The 19,105-nt window shown below is 41.4% G+C and overlaps 1 protein-coding gene across 6 annotated transcripts in view; it reads left to right on the top strand.

The window, feature by feature from the left end:
• dennd1a (DENN domain containing 1A) overlaps positions 1-19,105 on the top strand; it is a 492,710-nt gene that overhangs the window by 225,234 nt on the left and 248,371 nt on the right. For all 6 annotated transcript variants that reach the window (XM_033048631.1, XM_033048628.1, XM_033048627.1 and 3 more), the window contains 4 exons: positions 11,996-12,065; positions 12,692-12,772; positions 16,707-16,760; positions 17,712-17,822. In XM_033048631.1, the coding sequence (XP_032904522.1) occupies positions 11,996-12,065; positions 12,692-12,772; positions 16,707-16,760; positions 17,712-17,822 (316 nt within the window). The remainder of the gene's footprint in view (positions 1-11,995; positions 12,066-12,691; positions 12,773-16,706; positions 16,761-17,711; positions 17,823-19,105) is intronic.

The raw sequence follows: 19,105 nt of genomic DNA, 5'->3' as shown, positions 1-19,105 counted from the left end.
CTAATAGTCTATAGCAAAGATAGATACAAAATGTTGGAGTAACTCAGCGGGACAGGCAGCATCTCTGTAGTGGGTGTCGTTTCGGGTCGAGTCCCTTCTTTGGCAGCTGCCTCACAGCTCAAGAGACCTTGGTTCGCTCCTGACCGAGAGTGTTGTCTGTGTGGAGTTTGCATGTTCTCCCTGTGAATCGTGGTTTTCCTCCAGGTGCTCCTTTTTCCTCCCTCGTCCCAAAGACGTGCAGGTTTCTAGGTTAATTGGCCTCTGTATAATTGCCCCTAGTGTATAGGGAGAGGATGCAAAAGTGGGATAAGGTAGAACTAGTGTGGCCGGCATGAATTTGATGGGCCGAATGGCATGTTCCATGCTGAATGTTGCGACCACAAACCAACAATACGAATAATACCTTACAATGATGTTGGTTGAGAGAGAGCTTTAGGTAGAACTCTTGTGTTAATCACAATAATGCAATGATATCACATATAGCTGAGGAAGCAAATGTGGGATCGTTGACGGCTGTGCAGCAAGATAAAGGAAAAAGCACATAGGAGTTTAGCTGGCGGGAGAAGGGGAGGAAGAGCAGGAGAAAGAGACCACTCGGGTTTTTTTTGAGCTATCACAATTGGAGATTATATTTACATTTTTTACATGATAAGACATGCTTTAAAAATGGAGACAGGCAGTGGTTTTGAGAAGGGCTTTATCAAGCAAAATATGAACACACATTTTCACCATTGTGAAAACATATTTTCAACGCTGTGCATTGAAATCAGTTTAAAGCACTTGAAGCATATTAGAGCATTTCCCCGAGCACGTAGAAAGCAAAGTGAATTAAGTCAGGAAAGTCTGCTAAAGAATGGAGGCACAAATATCTGATGAAACTAGAGTATTGGTTGGCCATGAAAGCAGGATAATTTTGCCAAGAAAATATGCCGTAGTAAGTGGAGGACAATTATGTCCTTAAAATTAATTTATGTTTTCTTACAGTAAAGAGGTCATGATTGACAATGTAATTACCCATAGTATATAGTGAAGAAGGGTCTCAACCCGAAACGTCACCCATTCCTTCTCTCCGGAGATGCTGCATTTTGTGTCTATCTTCGGTAATTACCTGGGACATTTGTCTCAATGGGCAGCCTTATCTCTGATAGGGTTTTCAAGCTCAAAGCACAAAGTGCTGGAGTAATTCAGCAGGCCAGTCAACATCTATGGAGGGATTAAACTCTGAACTTCAACCTGAAATGTCCTCTGTCCATTCCCCCCATCGATGCTGTCTGACCCGTTGATTTCCACCAGCACTTTGTGTTTTCCACAAGATTTTATCACCTGCGGTTCCTTGTGTCTCCGGGGTTTCCTTGCTGTGCATCAGGAATCACAGTTGTGCAGCTGCTGCACAGGCATTGTGGGCCGAAGGGCCTGTTTCTGTGCTGTAATGTTCTGTGCTCTCTGGTGTGAATATTGTTCAGGTTGGTAAAGGGCGGGAATGGTATTTACTGGTGGTAGGGAAGAGTGAAAGCAGGTATCAGAGTGTTTCCAGGATCAGTTCAGCTCAGTTTAGTTTATTGTCACGTGTACCGAGGTGCAGTGAAAAGCTTTTGTGGTGTGCTAACCAGTCAGCAGAAAGGCAATACATAATTACAATTGAGCCATTTACAGTGTATAGATACATGATAAGGGAATACTGTTTAGTGCAAGGTAAAGCCAGCAAAGTATGAATGTCCCAGTGCCATATACAGCCAGTCAGTCTCCAGGATATGAAAGATTTCTGTTCCTGAGAAGTGTCTATAAACTGAGTTTTATTTTCCATGTCGAGAACACGATTTTTCTTTTAGCTCCTCACATCATCGCTCTGCACAAACGTCTTATAATTTTAATTCATTGAATATCTACTATGCTTACCCTGATACTGTCACAATCAAACTCACGGAACATATAGTGCAGAACACTATGTACTGGTGTAACTCGGCGAGACAGGCAGTAACTGTGGAGGGGATGCCTAGGCCACGTTTTGGATCAGGACCCTTCTTCAGACCAGAAGTGTCTGAATAACGGTCCTGATATGAAACGCCTATCCATTCCCTTCACAGATGCTACCTGATCTACTTAGTTTCACTGGCACTTTGTGCTTTTTGCTGATGATTCCAGAATACAGTATGTAGTTCCTTGTGTCTGCATTTCATAGCTCCACTGCAAAATCTCAAAGTTTGCCACTGTGAAAAGTTTTCCTCCTCTCCGACTGAACATATAACATATCCAGTGGTCGATGTCTAGCATAAAACATATTATTATTACTATATTACTATCTTCAAATATCCCTAAAAATAATTATGGGAGTGCTTGCATCAAGTCAGATTTCTGTAAGTCAGGTCTTCAGTCGCCAGGATTTGGCGAGTGCACAGTGACATTGGAGGGAAGCACGCAACAGCGCTCCCTACTTTGGGAGATCTGGGTGACAGCAGAGTTACACGTATGAAAGATCATAGAACATAGAATAGGACAGCTCAAGGTAGACACATCAAGCATCTCTGCAGAAAACGAATAGGTGACATTTCGGGTTAAGACCCATCTTCAGACTGGCACTCTGCCTGCAGGTGATTCATACCCCTCCATTCCCAGTATTTCCAAGTGCCTATACCAAACACCACTGTCAGTAGTGCAAGGAAGGATCACCTGAAGTTACTTTTAATGCCTTTAGAAGCTATTGATAAGCCTTTGTCTTGGAGCTTCAGTGCTTTCAGATGCCAGAGTTTCAGCTTGTTATTTTTCTAAGTTGCCACATGTTAATTTGAATGATTTATTAATTCTTAACGATTTATTGATTTACGACTTCTAAAAGTGCAGTACAGTGGATCATGGCAATCTGAAGCAAGTCAGCAATGCTGGAAATGCTCAACAGTCCAGGCCGTATCTGTAGATCGAGAAACAGAGTTAAGGTTTCAGGTCAATGACCTCTTGTCAGTAATTTGCTAATTGCGTTTATGCCTGTAATTATGAGGATATTTGCAATTGGATGGGCTGCATTTTCAAGCAAGCAGTGGTGCGAGTCTTTTTTGTACAGCTGCAAGTGTAATCTTTTCCACATGCAGTAACAGGATTTCTTGGTTTCTTTCCCATCAACCCCCTGCCTCCACTTTGCCCCAAATGATTTGCAAACAAGCCGGAGGGCAGAGATTTGAAAGCTTTTTTGTGGTAACATTTCGGATGTTTCCGAGCTCTGTGGGGGTCTTGCCTGGATGAGTATGTGTTGAAAGAACCTGTGGCCTTTCAGGCTGGTGATTGGATCCATTTAAGTGGTGGCAGATCCAGTTACATGTCCCTCTTGATGTCCTGCAGAAAGCATCAGCTTCCTGAACCACACTGCAATCGCTAAGCGTTAATTGGTGAAGCCGTGTTTCTCATAAGGTGGTTTGATCACAAAAGCATTAGTTACCCGACCCACTCTGGGTGAAGTCTGCGGTTTGAATTGCTAGCCAGGAAGAGAATTGTACTAAAGATAGACACAAGATGCTGGAGTAACTCAGTGGGACAGCCAGCATCTCTGGAGAGAATGAATTGGTGACGTTTTGGGTCTCAACCCTTCTTTAGAGTCTGAAGCAGGGTCGCGACCCGAAACATCACCCATTCCTTCTCTCCAGAGAAGCTGCCTGTTCTGCTGATTTACTCCAGCATTTTGTGTCTATCTTCGGTTTAAGTCAGCACCTGCAGTTCCTTCCTACACATAGAGAATTGTAGTCAATCTTTTCTACGGAGAATATTAGCATTCTACCCATCAGTTAAAAAGTTGCTATTAAATAGATGTTACCAACATAGATTGTAATGTCTTTACAGGCTATATTTCCCCTAAATATGGTCTTTATACAAACAGCAGTTGGTTCATGTGACATTTTCAAAGCAGACTGCTATCTAATCCATTCTCACATCTCTTTTTGTTACATGTTAGGAATAGGTAAAGACTTCATATAAAAGTTCAAGAACATTTATTATGTTGCTTATTATAATTGGAGAAACCCCGTGCCTTATTCGTGGCACGCTCTGGTCAATTAAGGCAATTAAGGACTCAGATTGAATTCCTGAAAATATAAGTGAACTATGTAATCAGGTTTCAGCAGAACAAACCTGCAATGATTTTGTGTTCTGCTGTAAGTGTAGAGTGGAGCAAACAGCAGGTGCTGGGCCAGCCTCACTGTGTCAAATGAGCTGATGCGTTTGATATCAGTTGGAACGTGAACTGTTAATTGAAGAATGGTACTGGCCTTCATCCCCCAGCTGGGTATTATATAACTTAGAAGTAGAAAAAAACTAGTTCCTTGCACAGTAGGGAAGAGTATCTACATTGTGGATTGTGCGGATTATTCTCATTTATACTGTAATTTCAGGTTGTAGAGTGCAGTGAATTAGGGCCATGTCAAGAGTCAACAGTGTTTAATTGTCATATGTACTAACAATTAAACCACACAATCCTTACCAGCACTTAAATTATCCTTATCCTTACATTGCTCACGCTTTGTTACTTTGTAACCACAGGGGTGTGTAATCATGTAACATAATCATGCAACATTTCTTCACAAAATCCTTAGCTCCATATTCAAACACGATTGATTCACACAGATAATATCTAAATAAACAAACAAAATTCAATGAATTAATAACCACAATACTAGCGCAGAGCAAAACCCTTAGTCCTTAGTTCAACCAAAGACAGTCCATCAGAAGGTACACAAAAAAGCTGGAGAAACTTAGCGGGTGCAGCAGTATCTATGGAGCGAAGGAAATAGGCAACGTTTCGAGCCGAAACCCTTCTTCAGACAGTCTGAAGAAGGATTTCGGCCCGAAACGTTGCCTATTTCCTTCGCTCCATAGATGCTGCTGCACCCGCTGAGTTTCTCCAGCTTTTTTGTGTACCTTCGATTTTCCAGCATCTGCAGTTCCTTCTTAAGCACTGTCCATCAGAAGTTCATCGTTGAGGTTAGTTCTGCAGTGAGCTAGTGCTCTTGTTCAAGAGCCAGATGATAGTAGACAATAGATAATAGGTGCAGGGGTAGGCTATTCGGCCCTTCGAGCCATTCATTGTGATTATGGCTGATCATCCACAATCAGTACCCCGTTCCTGCCTTATCCCCATCCCCTTCACTCCTGTATCTTTAAGAAATCTATCTAACTCTCTCTTGAAAGCCTCCAAAGAATTGGCCTCCACTGCCTCCTGAGGCAGATAATTCCACAGATTCACCACTCTCTGTGTGAAAAAGTTTTTCCTCGTCTCTATTGGTGGGACAAAGCTGTTTTTAAACCTGGTGGTCATGGTATTCAATCTTCTAGCCCTTCTTCCTGAAGACAGGAGTGAAATGAGAGCATGGCCAGCGAGAGGAGAGTTTCTGATGATACTGGGTGCCTTTTTGAGGCAGCGCCTCCTGTAGATCCCATCGATGGCAAGGAGGTCAGTACCTGTTATGGACTGAACAGTATCCAAAACTCTCTGCTGTCTTTGTGGTAAGGTAAGCCGCAACCAAGAATCAAAGCTTTTACCTGGGATTGAAGCTTTGACTCAGAAAGAGTCTGAAGCTGCAGATGAATTTAATCTTTTAGTAATAGGTATTTTATGTTTGTTGCGATATTTGAATTACTGGAGGCTAGAAACCATAGAAATTCAATTTCTTATTCAATGGCCAAGCTATTTGCATCTACACAAGTAACAAGTTAATGCCAATTAATAAATGTGCTTAACAATCAATTGGCAAAGACTTTTGCTTTGAGCTCAAATAAATTAACTTGTAAAATTTGAACATGAGCCAGCTTGGTACAGCAAGGCTCCAAGTAATTTGTGTGCAAGAAATTTGCACATAATGCGTAACAGTGGGTTGTTACAGGGAAGTGACACAGCATATGTGTTTTATCTCCCATGCCATTGCTCACGCTAAGTTACTTTGTAACAACAGGGGTGTGTAATCACGTAACATAACATATTAACATTGGGCATTTGACTTGCATTGAGCAAAGCTATCAAATTTAGTATTTACTTCATGGCAGCTCATTTTTAACCAGTGGTTTAAATGTAAACATTCCATTACTTATGCCTATAATTCTTGAAGGACACAAGTGTTGCTTACTGCTCCCAACTGTTCCCTTATCTGTTTTTTTTTTTGCCTGTAGTAGTTTTCAAGTTTTGGATAGTCTTAGGCAATGTGTGACAGATTGGATAAGTGGGAGGGCTTGCACGTTACAGCAGTGTGAGAAGTTAGGGGGCATTTCTGCTTGATTGAGAAGCTTTCCAGAATTTAGATAACGCCAGATAGCTTCATAATTGAATAGATTTGATTGTGTTTGTTTAAACAACTGAAGTATAATCGTCGATCAGTCACAAAGTTCCTTCTGATTGTTTACTTGGAACTGTCCCACTAAGTGGTACTTGTAGATTACTATTTTTCTGTTTTACATTGGAGGTTAATCTGTGAAGTGCTGCATACATTTATTACTCTGAGAGTAACAGCTGCTTGAATAATGTGACAAAGTAATTCAATTGGTTGGCTTTGTGAACATAATCTAAACCATAAGGGTAAGGGCTCTTAACACAGGTCCACTTTTCAATATTTCAAGTGGGAAATTTGCAAATTGAGTGGGAATATATAAACTGCTGAATTAATTAGTTTCAATTGAGTTCAGAAGAGATTTCTGTTGAACGAGGAGTTGACTTTCCAATGTTTTATAAACTTTAGTTTATTTTACTTTGGAGATGCCACTTGGAAACAGGCCCTTCAGCCCATGCCGATGATTGATCACCCATTCTCACTAGTTCTTTGTAATCCAACTTTCTCGTCCATCCGACAAACAAGGGGCAATTTACAGGAGGCTAATTCACCTACAAACCCACACTCCTTTTTAGGATGTGGGAGGAAATTGGAGGACCCGAAGCAGGCACGGAAATCGCTGTCAAAACATGGGGGGGACACAATTTCATGGCGGCCGCGCGCGCATGCGCGCACAGGCAAGACTTCGGAGGCTTCAGCCTTGGGCCCTGTGGACGGTAACATCGGGAGCTGACCTGGTTGGTGACCGACTCTGAACTCCAGCAACAGCAGCTTCGTCCTCCCCGAATCGTGGGGCTTCAATCGGCCCGTTCGCGGGGTTCCATCTCCAGGCGGGGCTTCAACATCAGGAGCCTCGAACGCCTCGATGCAGCAATTTGACCGCAGGGCGGCGGAAGATCCCGCGGCCGATTTTAAGCTGCGCCGGGCGATGTAACCCCCCGCAAACGGACCGATTCAAGCTCCGCTCTATGATCTTTGCTCCACCAGGGCGTCCCCCTCCTCCAATCACCGCACTCTATCCTCTGTCTCACCCCCCTACCTCCGCCTCTGACCGACACCTCCCTCCTCCAAGCATTGCGCTGAATCATCATGTCCTGCCCCCCCCCCCCCGCCACTGACTGCTGACCGACGTCTCTCTCGTCCAATCAGCGCCCTCGATCATCAGTCCCACCCCCACTGTCTCGCGGAAAGTGGAGATTTTTAATAGGTTTTTTTTTTCACCTCACCGAATTAAAAAATCCGGATTACAAAACATGGGGGGGATTGTCCCCCATGTCTCAAAACATGGAGGGGGCGTGTCCCCCGGTGCCCCCCCCCCCCCCCGGGATTTCCGCCCATGACCCGGAGGAAACCCATACGGTCACGTCATGAATGTGCAAATACCACACAGGCAGCTCTCAAGGTCAGGATAGAAGCCGGGTCTTTGACACTGTGAGGCAGCAGCTCTCTACCAGCTGCACCACTGTCCCCCCAAACTTGGATTGATTTCAAAAGAGATCTGTAGTGGATGAGTTGACTTTACAATGTAAGCTTGGTTTTGTTAATGAGACACTTTTGCCAGCTGATGTTCAGGGACATTTATTTGTCATGCTTCCTCCACTGTTACCACTTTTGGAGGCAGTAGATGGGGGTTCAACGTTTCACTGCAGATTGATGTATTTAATCATGGTTGACTCTTTATATGTATGGAGGTTTACTGTGCCTTTTGGGTGGGAAGGAACCATGAAAATAAATTGCTCAGCAGGTTTGGACGCATCCATGCAAAGAGAAAAGGAGTTAGCAGGTCAAGTCAAAGACACTTGCACAGGAGAAAAATAAGTTTTATAGTTAAGAATATGTTTTCTCACTTTCTCAGTTCTGTTGAAGGCTGAAACATTAACTCTATTCTTCCTTCCACAGATGCTGCCTAACCTGCTGGATGCTTCTGGTATTTTCTGTTTTTATTTCAGATTAATAGCGACTGCTGATTTTCAGGAATATAAGTTTACCTGCCAACCTCCCTTCCTTAGATCACCCAGATACGTGCGAGTTAGGTCAATTAGTCACTCGATTTATGGTGATACCAGTGTCTGGGTTTATTGAATCTCCGTACACGTGCCTACTTTGAAGAGGCTGTCCTCCTCTCCCTGACGGAAGTTCTTTGAGACCCTCTCTCACTGCTCCCCATCTGTAATTCCTGCTGCCCATGACCTGCCATGCTTTGCCCTGCCCCTCCACTTTTCTAGCTTTCTTTTCCCCGCACCCCTGCAATCAGTCTGAACTAGGGTCCTGACCCCAAACTTTATCTTGCATGTTCTCCAGGAATGCTACCTGACCTGCTGAGTTACTCCAGCATTTTGTGTCTTTCCTTATTGAATGTCCGGTTGTTAGGAACTCCTCAAGATGTGGAAGGTGCAATATAATGCATGTTTCATGTTTTTCTTCAATCTCCAGAAGTGAATTGATTTCTAAAGCTACGGTTGCTCAGGGAGCCACATAGCAAAACAATTTTGTTAATTTTAATAAATTATATTCTGGACTAGAAAGTAAAAATATAGTGGAAACTTTACCGTTGTCACTAGATCAAGTTTAAATTGGGAATATTTCACTACCGACAATACTTACGTAGGTAATAACTTGGTTGATTTCACCTGTCCATCCACTCCACTACATTAATTTGCATCTGCAAACTGACTACCAGTGTTGGAGAATAGATGTGAAAGCAATAAAATCAATGTGAACGGGTGATCGATGTCCAGTGTAGATTCAGTGGGTTGAAGGGCCGGTTTCTATGCCGTATCTTACAATCAATTCAATTAATTGATCACTCCACAAACATAGGCTGCAAAAAGTTTGAGTAGTCTTCTGTGATGGGTTGTTTAGTCATTTTAGTTTAGATTAGTTTAGAGATGCAGCGCGGAAACAGGCCCTTCGACCCACTGGGTCCGCGCTAACCTGCGATCCCCGCACATTAACACTATCCTACACCCACTAGGGACAATTGTTACATTTACCAAGCCAATTAACCTACAAATCTTTGGCGTGTGGGAGGAAACCGAAGATCTCGGAGAAAACTCACGCAGATCATGGGGAGAACGTACAAACTCCGTACAGACAGCACCCGTAGATGATCGAACCCATGTCTCCGACGTTGCATTCGCTGTAAAGCAACAACTCAAGAGTTCAAGAGAGTTCAAGTTCTAGAGAGTTTTATTGTCATGTGTCCCTGATAGGACAATGAAATTCTTGCTTTGCCATTCAAACTCTGCCATTGTGCCACCGTGACCACCCAAAACTTTGAATTTTTGAATCTTTGAATCTGAACCAGTTTCGAACCTGAATTTGGTTGATTTTTATAAACAAAAGTATTCAGGAATACTTGAGACACAGGTTGGTAAGTAGAGCAAGGCAATAAATAACATATAACAATTACAGCACGGAAACAGGCCATCTCGGCCCTACAAGTCCGCGCCGACAATGGAGAGATATTTTAATTTGTCTGATTGTCCCACTCCTGTACCAATTAAAACCTGAGACATTGAGTTCAGAATGTGCCTCACTAAATATATATTGGTTTCCCTGTATCTGCCAGAGATCACACATGAATTTTATAGCTCAGTGTTCTTACGAATATTAATAATTATCTTTCATTTTGACTTTAGTGTTACTATATTGTTATGATGGTTATTTTCATCATGGTATCATTATTTAATTAATTGCAATTATTGTGGCCAAATTTCATTAACTTTCGCCAACATTTTTAGTTCAGCTTAACATTATAAAAGAAGCTCTTACTTGATCTTGTAGAGGGATAAAATACCTGTATTGCTTCCTATTAAAATAATGTCATTTTGTAAAATAGACAACCGCAAATGAAAAGCATATTCATATTGGAAAACCATTGAAAGAGATTTTGACAATTTAACAAACATTCTCCACCAAACATTGGTTTCAAATCTACCTTGTGATTTGAATTAAAAAACTGGCTGGAAATACTCGCTGGAATGCTGGAAATACTTAACTGGTTAGGCAGCATCTGTGGAGAAAGGAACAGAGTACAATTGACGGCCTTTCATCAGGATCATCAGAACTGACAACCAGGGCCATCAGCTTGAAAGATTAGACCAACTCCCTCCACCCACCCACCTACCTACCTCCTTCCCTCTCTAGGTGTTGCCTTACCTGCTAAGTACTTCCAACATTTTCTATTTTTATTGTAAATTTACAGCTTTTTCCATTTTCATTTTCATTTTCATTTTCACGCATTTGTTTTCCATTTTCATCATTTGTGATTTTAGTCTTTGGTTGCAGTGAAGTTCTTCTGCCCTTGAGAACTGTAAAACGTACTTGGACACCCATGATTTCCATAGCGCACTTCAGTTCCCAATCTTGGCTTTACGCGCAGAACATGAAGGCCAAGTCACACTGGGACACTGTTACATACCTTTTCAAGCCCAACTCAAGCGTTGCACTGCCAGGGCTCTGGGAACAGTTTGATTGCCTGATTCTTGGACGAAAAATGACTCACTAAAGAAACAAATGAATGAGGCCAAATCCTTTTTTATATAAAATATTTAATTCTGAAGAATGATGGTGTATTCGGAGAAGTTGTGAATAAGATTCTGCTTGGAAGAAAAACTGAGTTGTGCAACAAAACTTTTCTCGAACTTGGCAATTCACATCTTATTTTTAACCATAAAAATTCTAACCATAGACCATGGTGATCATTGTGATAAGGGATGTCAATCAAAATAGGTCTGAAGAAGGGAACTGATCCAAAACAATGAGTGCCCATTCCCTCCACAAATGCTGCCTGATCTGCTAAGTTCCTCCAGCACTTCGCGTTTTGGTCAAGATTCCAACATCTGCAGCTTCTTGAATCTCCTTTGCACTTCGCCCTATGCACTAACTCATATTTAAGTGTCAATTAAATGTACTATTGTTTTCATTGGTATTTCTGGTCATTTTATTTGTGTCGTATGTCATTGTAAGTTACCTATTTCTACCCAATTTGCGTTTTTGCATTTAGGATCAATTAAAGCCTATACATTGCAAAAAATATACATTAGCAATCTGGTTACCCGTCATGGGTAATACATGTTATTTGTCAGCGTGAAATGATTTTTTAACAGGTTTCCTAATAAAGTGCATCACAGGTAACTCGTCAATGCCATACTTGCAGAAAGGACTTTGATCATGGAACAGTACAGGGCAGGAACTGGCCATTTGCCCCACATGTCTGTGCTGAAATTAATAGTTCCTGGTAAATATTTTAACCCGTAGGCATAAGAAAATAATTTCAACTGTGGTCATTTTCATTTGTGTTTTCAAAATGCACAGCACATGATGCGAAGATAAACTCATTTCTTGTGCATGCTCCATTTCATAACATTCCCTGTATCTCCTTGTCCCTATCAAAAAGCAGAAGGAACATATTCAGTACCTGATCGATCAAATAAAATTAGTACGGTTAAACTCTATTCTAGGTTAACTTTTGTCAAATGTATCATTTTAAAGGAGATTTGTCATTGGATTTCCACATTCTAAATACCTCGACGCAGATATTTTTACGAGAAATGTTGGAAGTTTGAAAATGCCTTTTGGAGCTGATTATCGAGAATGCCTTAATGTTGTCTAAAATTAATAAAACTAGATTTGCTATTATTGTTCGTTTAACGTGGTGGCTGAAGTAAAGTTGACTATCTATTTATTTTCAGCTATTTACCTTGGTTTGAGGTTTTCTACAAGCTTCTGAACATCTTAGCCGAATACACTGCCAAAGGCCAGGTATTGTACTTTGACATATAGTGCAATGATTACAAATATAGTTCATGGGATATTCCTAAAAAATAATCAACATTGATCATTCCTGCTAAATCATTTTACCTGTAAGAAATAACATGAACTAGTAATTTGCATATCAGGTTTGAAATGCCAATTTTTAAATCTGTATTGTAATAATGAAATAATTTATCATACTCCAGAATCCAATTTTGCACATTTTTTTATTATATTAAAAAAATGGTAAAAATAAATCAAAACTTTAGTAATTCTCTCATTGGTTGGTTAGTATCTTTTATATTATTAATTATTTGATATAATTTGATATAATTTAATAAGGTGTTGCATGAAGAATAAATGCAAGCCCAATGAAATGTTTGCTCCTTTGCAGGCTCTGAGAAATGATGTCTCTAACCAGAGAACATCACTCAAAATGAAGTCTTTCTTGCCTCTGTTTTTTTTTCTGTCACTGTCCTGATAATTGCAGAGAAACAATTTAACTTGTTGATATTGCAGTACATTCTTCCCTATAGTTTAATCTTACAAAAATGCCACTTATCAAACTGTTCATACAAATGCAAGACCTTTTAAAAAAAAGTAATAGTCTGTTTTATGCCTGTGGAATGTTTCAGGACTGTCAGTGGAAGAATTTGCTGGATATACTATACTGCATTGTTCCTCCGGAACCAGGCGTGGCTGTGCAGTTAGGTGTGGTAAGTAGAATGCACTGCTGTTGAATTGGTTCTACTCTTTCGAATCTAAACTCTGCTTTCACTTCCCCAGTAGTAAGTCTCAGCATTTCAGATGGCACCTCCAGACTCTGTGCTCACGTGCTTCTGGTCTGGAATGGAATGAGGGGATATATGTGCAGGGCATGACATTGGCTCATTGACAGCACAGTGGCGCATCTGGTAGAGCCGCTGCTTCACAGCGCTAGGGGCGCAGGTTTGATCCTGACCTCGGATGCTGTCCGCGTGGAGTTTGCACGTTCTCCCTGTGACCACCTGGATTTCCTCCGGATTCTCTGGTTTCCTCCCACATCCTAAAGACGTGCGGATTTGAAAGTTAATTGGTCTCTGTAAATTACTCCTAGTGTGTAGGGAATGGGTGAGAAAGTGGGATTACATAGAATTAGGGTGAAAGGATGATCAGTGATTGGTGTGGGGGGGTTGGTGGGCCGAAGGGCCTGTTTCTATGCCATATCTTTCAATCGATTTAATTGAAAGCTGCTCCCACTGAGAGATGAGAGAATCTCTAAAGCTATCAAGACTGAGAGCTGAGACTGGACTAGATGTCAGGGTTCTTGTGTACTTTAACACATTATATATGTATATTCTACCCTGCATAATTCACATACTGAGAGATTTACTATTTAATATATGTACTTGCTTCTAGTTTGTGATTGAATAGATTTTCGTATTAGAAAATAAATGATTTCATAATTATTTACTTGCTAATTCATATATAATCACATCAAGCATTATAAATGTAAAATTAGACACTTATCAAATTTGGTAATGTTTCACAAAAGTCTGACTATATATGTAAAGACTTTAACCACCTATTATTTCTAAATGGTTAGATACCTGTGACATGCTCTCTCCATGAATCAAAATAACTTAAATCATCTGTTAGATTCCTGTTCAGTGATAACCACGACAGTTGTCATTGAGCAGAAGATAAACGCAAAATGCTGGAGTCGCTCAGCTGAACTGGCAGCATCTCTGGAGAGAAGGAATGGGCGACGTTTCGGGTCGAGACCCTTCAGACTGATCATAAGGCCATGCGTGATAGGAGTAGAATTAGGCCAATCGGCCCATCAGGTTTACTCCGCCATTCAATCATGGCTGATCTATCTCTCCCTCCTAACCCCATTCTCCTGCCTTCTCCCCATAACCTCTGACACCTGTACTAATCGAGAATCTATCTATCTCTGCCTTAAAAATATCCACTGACTTGGCCTTCACAACCTTCTGTGGCAAAGAATTCCACAGATTCACCACCCTCTCACTAAAGACATTTCTCCTCATCTTCTTCCTAAAAGACTGTCCTTTAATTCTGAGGCTATGACCTCTAGTCCTAGACTCTGCCACTAGTGGAAACATCCTCTCCACATCCACTCTATCCAAGCCTTTCACTGTTCTGGATGTTTCAATGAGGTCCCCCCTCATTCTTCTAAATTCCAGCCAGTACAAACCTAGTGTAGACAAACGCTCATCATAGGTTAACCTACTCATTCCTGGGATCATTCTTATAAACCTCCTCTGGACTCTCTCCAGAGCCAGCACATTCTTCTTCAGATATGGTGCCCAAGATTGCTCACAATATTCCAAATGCGGCCTGACCAGTGCCGTATAGGGCCTCAGCATTACATCCCTGTTTTTGTGTACAATGCTAGCATTACGATTGCTTTCTTTACTACTGATTCGACTTGCAGATTATCTATTTGGGAATCCAGCACCAGCACTCCTAAGTCCCTTTGCACCTCCAATATCTGGATTCTCTCCCCATTCAGAAAATAATCTATGCCTTTATTCCGACTATCAAAATGCATGACTCCAACAAAGCGAACAGCGAAATATGAGGTGCTGTTCCTCCAATTTGTGCTGGGCCTCACTCTGACAATGGAGGAGGCACAGGCCAGAAAGGTCACTAGATTCCATCTGCCACTTCTCTGCCCACTCTCCCAATCCCAGTCAGACTAACCGGTCTATAGTTCCCACTATCCTGCTATTGTGCAGCGGAGTAATATTGGCAATTTGATATCAGGGGAGAGGGAGATACATAGATAAGGTAATGTAAAGTGTGAACACAGCACAAAGAGAATGGAGATCAAGGAAAATGTAGAATAGATCATTGTTAGCTGGGAGAAGTTAACAACAAAGCGAACAGCGAAATATGAGGTGCTGTTCCTCCAATTTGTGCTGGGCCTCACTCTGACAATGGAGGAGGCACAGGCCAGAAAGGTCAGTATGGGAGGGGGAGTTAAAGTGTTCAGCAACAGGCGTCCCGCTGAGTTTTGCGTCTGTCATGTCCAGTATTTTGCGTTTATCTTCGGTTTAAACCAGCATCTGCAGTTCCTTCCTGCACAGTTATCGTTGAGCAGTTCCTTTGCTAAAGTTAGCCGACAGGTAGTGTTTGTTGTCCTTGCGAGGTCATCGGCTGGTTGTGGAGATGACCCAGTTCCACCAAGCAGAGGCCTTGTGTTCGCAGTGTGCATGTCTGACCTCAAGAGCAAGTTGTCTCGGAGGCACCGTGGTCTGATGGGGATAGTTCCACTCATTCCACGCATTTCATTCTTGCGGTTCAAAATAATGCTTCTGCTCTGCCCTCTGCTTAAACATTTCATGGGCAATGGAGCAGGAAAGGATATCAAAGAACAGCTTATGGATGGCTTTGTTTCCTTTAGCTGTTCAGTTGCTGTGGGAGCATTTGAACTGAACAGCCAAACAGTTGAAATGGAACGAGATGAAAACAGTGGCTGAACATTTTTGAAACACTGTTCGAGACTGGGATCGAAGCCAAGTTGGGAGATGGTATTTTGTGAGGATACTAAATTGATAAAGCATCACTGCAATTCTGTTTGCAGAGATGCCAAAACTACTGGCTTTCAAGCAGAAGATCCAGGTTAATTGTCGTTAATAGCATTAAGTTGAAAGAAGTCCTGGTGGAAATATGGTTTTACGTTTGTACAATTCTGTTGAAGTGCAGATTTTGGCTGAACCAACGATGCCTGGTGGATGTAAAATTAGGCATCATATTTTTAGAGATTGGGACAACCATGTATTTGTACTGATGCATTATTATTATACTGTTGAAACAGCAGTAATCTTGGGATTTCCACCTGTGCGTAGTATAATGAAGAAATGCTATTTGTAGTCCATCCCTCCTGTACAGGCTGCCTGGTTAAACTGCCTTCTCCTTCCCACAGATAGGCACTATCTTTGGTATAATCCTTTGTATTACTTCTCCATCCCTTATCGGATAAGGCAGGGAGTTGAAGAGAATATGTCAAGCTGTAAAAACAATTCTGAAACTATTGCTCTATTGCTTTTTAACGTGGAACAAACATAATTACTGCTTGACAAGTTATCTGACCATAGAAAAATAATTTTATTTAAGAACTTTATGCTTATCCATTTTAAATGTACCAGATTTTAGGATTTAAAAACTATTTATATTATTTTAGCTTCTATTGTAATCTTTTGTGTAAGATTTAATCTTTATTTCGCTGGTAGTTTGTCCCTGAGAATTCTTAAATGCTTTTTGCTTATAACATCAAATGAGTTGATGGCAGAGCTCCCTATAAACTGCCCCTTGACAAGAGCAAGATATTGGAAAGACATGTCGCAGATAAATGGGGGCAACTGTTATGAAATACAGCGTTGGATTCATGCCACTTTGCCAATGCAAGCAAATCTGTGGCTTCATGCCTTGGAACTTGATAACTTGCGCCTGCAGTTCCACACATAATCAGCGTTATTCATTAAACAAAGTCATCTCGAGGTCCCTGTTATTTTTGACTCCATTGTTTGGCGTAAACATAGATTGTATTAAAGCAGACAATCTTTTCCAGAATTATACTTTGTACACTTTCTGCAAACACTATTTTATGAAATGGTACTAAAAATCTTTTTCTTTTGGCAGCATTTGTACTTTACTCCTCCAAATAACGAAGACCTTCCGAGCATACCTGAAAATGTAAGTGTATATGTCTGATACTTAGGGGGTGTAATGATATGAGAACATCTCTCTCTAATGGATCATGTTGCATGCTGACTGGGAGGTAATTATGTTAATGAGTTGATCTCTCTTCTAAGGGCTGTTCTGCCTCAACTACCTGCTCTGGCAACTCATTCGATATACCCATCACCCTCTGTGCAAAAAAAGTTGCCTCTCGGATTCCTATTTAAAGCTTTCCTCTCTCACCTATGTCCGAGGTTAACCAGGACATTGAATACAAGAGCAGCAAAGTTATGCTCCAACCGGGTGCATTTTTTGGTCACTGCGTGAAAGGAAAGCTTTGACAGCACTGGAAAGGTTACAGAGAAGATTCACCAGGATGTTGCCAGGGATTAATTTATGAAGATAAACCTGAAAACAAGTTTAGGTGTGTTTTGACTGGAGCTGAGGAGGTTAAGAATGGGACATGACTGGGGTGTATAAAATGATGAGGGATATAGCTGGGTAAACCAGCGGTGGAGCTCCCACTATTCCCAGTACCGGTGCCGATGTCCCACAGGCTAGAGCCATCACACCACACTTGGCCCCGACCCACGCATTCATTTAGAACTTAAAACCGTTTACATTTGCAAAGAGCGACAATGACAGAAAGCCATTGAAAAATATTTTTTTGCATAAAAATGCAATGGAGGGCTTATATTTGGTCAGTTGTAAGAAATGCAATTTTTGAAAAAAATAGTAAGTTGTTGCATTCCCAAATCACCTGCAGGAACCAATAAAGTGGTTCGAGAGTGGGGGAGGAGGCCTCATGCGCAAACTGATCTGTGATTTGTACAGACTACATTCATTTTAAACTTTGAGGGATTATTATTAGATTATTGTCAATGTGAATGAACAGTGTGAATGTTTTGACAGTGATGCTGGTTCTATTCCTTTCCTTTCAATGTTGCCAATGGCTTTCTCTTTCAGAGAAACCTGACAGAGTATTTTGTAGCTGTAGATGTCAACAACATGCTCCACCTTTATGCCAGTATGCTGTACGAGCGGCGAGTCCTCATCACCTGCAGCAAGCTAAGCACTGTAAGTAGCACTGACCGGCACCAAGGCAGAAATATCTCAACCTGTTCTGACAGCGACCATTTCACGTAGTTTATTACACCGCGTACGTACATGCTTTCTGTGTTTTATTCACACAAAACCATGTTTAAAAAAAAATAAAAGATAGACAGGGAAATGAATACTAATAGCGATTAGGTGGCACTGTGGCACAGCTGGTAGAGCTGCAGCCTTGCACCCCCAGAAACCCGGGTTTGATCCTGACCAAGCATACTGTCTGTGTGAAGTTTGCACGTTCTCTCTGTGACCGTGTGAGTTTCCTCCGAGTGCTCCGGGTTCCTCCCACATCCCAATGTGCGGGTTTGTAGGTTGATTGACCTCTGTAAATTGCCTTCGTGTGTAGGGAGTGGATGCAAAAGTGGGAGAACGTAGAACTAGTGTATGAACAGGGCATTGATGATCAGCGTGGACTCGGTGGGCCGAAGGGCCTGTTCCTATCCTGTGTCTCTAAACCCGAAAATAAATTCCTCCGTTATATTCCCAAAATACGCCAACTATCCGAGATTGACAAGACTTGCTGCAAGTGAAGTATCAATGTTAAATGCTAAATCTAGTTCCTAAAACCTACACACTCTTGTCAAGTGATGGCTCTAACTCAGTCTATAACATTCAAGTTTGTGTGTACCTGGGCAATTTTGCACATATTAAAAGCTGCCAAATGAGGAAAAGAACGAGAGAAATATCTAGAAACTTCCCCAATAAGTGGAGCATTCTTTATATCTGACCTTATAAGGTTATGTTGACGTGTGGATAGAAACAGCTTGCTGCTGTTGCCTTTGATGTGCAAGGAAAGCATCTTCCATTGAGATTTCCACACCCCAGTCCCATGAGAAGGGTCTGACTCAGTTTTCTGTCCCCCACAGATATTTAAAGCCAAGGCTACTCATGATTCTTATGCAAATCAAAGACACAAGATCTAAAACTCTCCGACCTGCTCCTCATTCTGCCAGGTCTTTATATCACCTTAATAAGTAAAATCCCTATAAAAAGGTTGATCTTTCATGCATTCAAATGTGTCCATTTGAAGATTTAATAGTAAAGGATTGTTAAGATGGTGCGTTAATCTGTTTACCTGATTATTTGCCTATGTTTTACGGTGCCATTTTAATGCCTCACTGACGTCAAGTCACATTTATTTATATAGCACATTTAAAAAACAACTCTCGTTCACCAATTTAAAATGTAAAGTATTAGAGTGGCCATAAATAATGCTCAATGACTATTGCTGGAGATCAAGCCAGTTCACT

This window comes from Amblyraja radiata, chromosome 32 (genome assembly GCF_010909765.2).
Source record: "Amblyraja radiata isolate CabotCenter1 chromosome 32, sAmbRad1.1.pri, whole genome shotgun sequence".
In the NCBI taxonomy this organism is placed as follows: domain Eukaryota; kingdom Metazoa; phylum Chordata; class Chondrichthyes; order Rajiformes; family Rajidae; genus Amblyraja; species Amblyraja radiata.
Note: the sequence above shows the minus strand (reverse complement) of the source record. Positions and strands in the feature narration are given on the sequence as shown.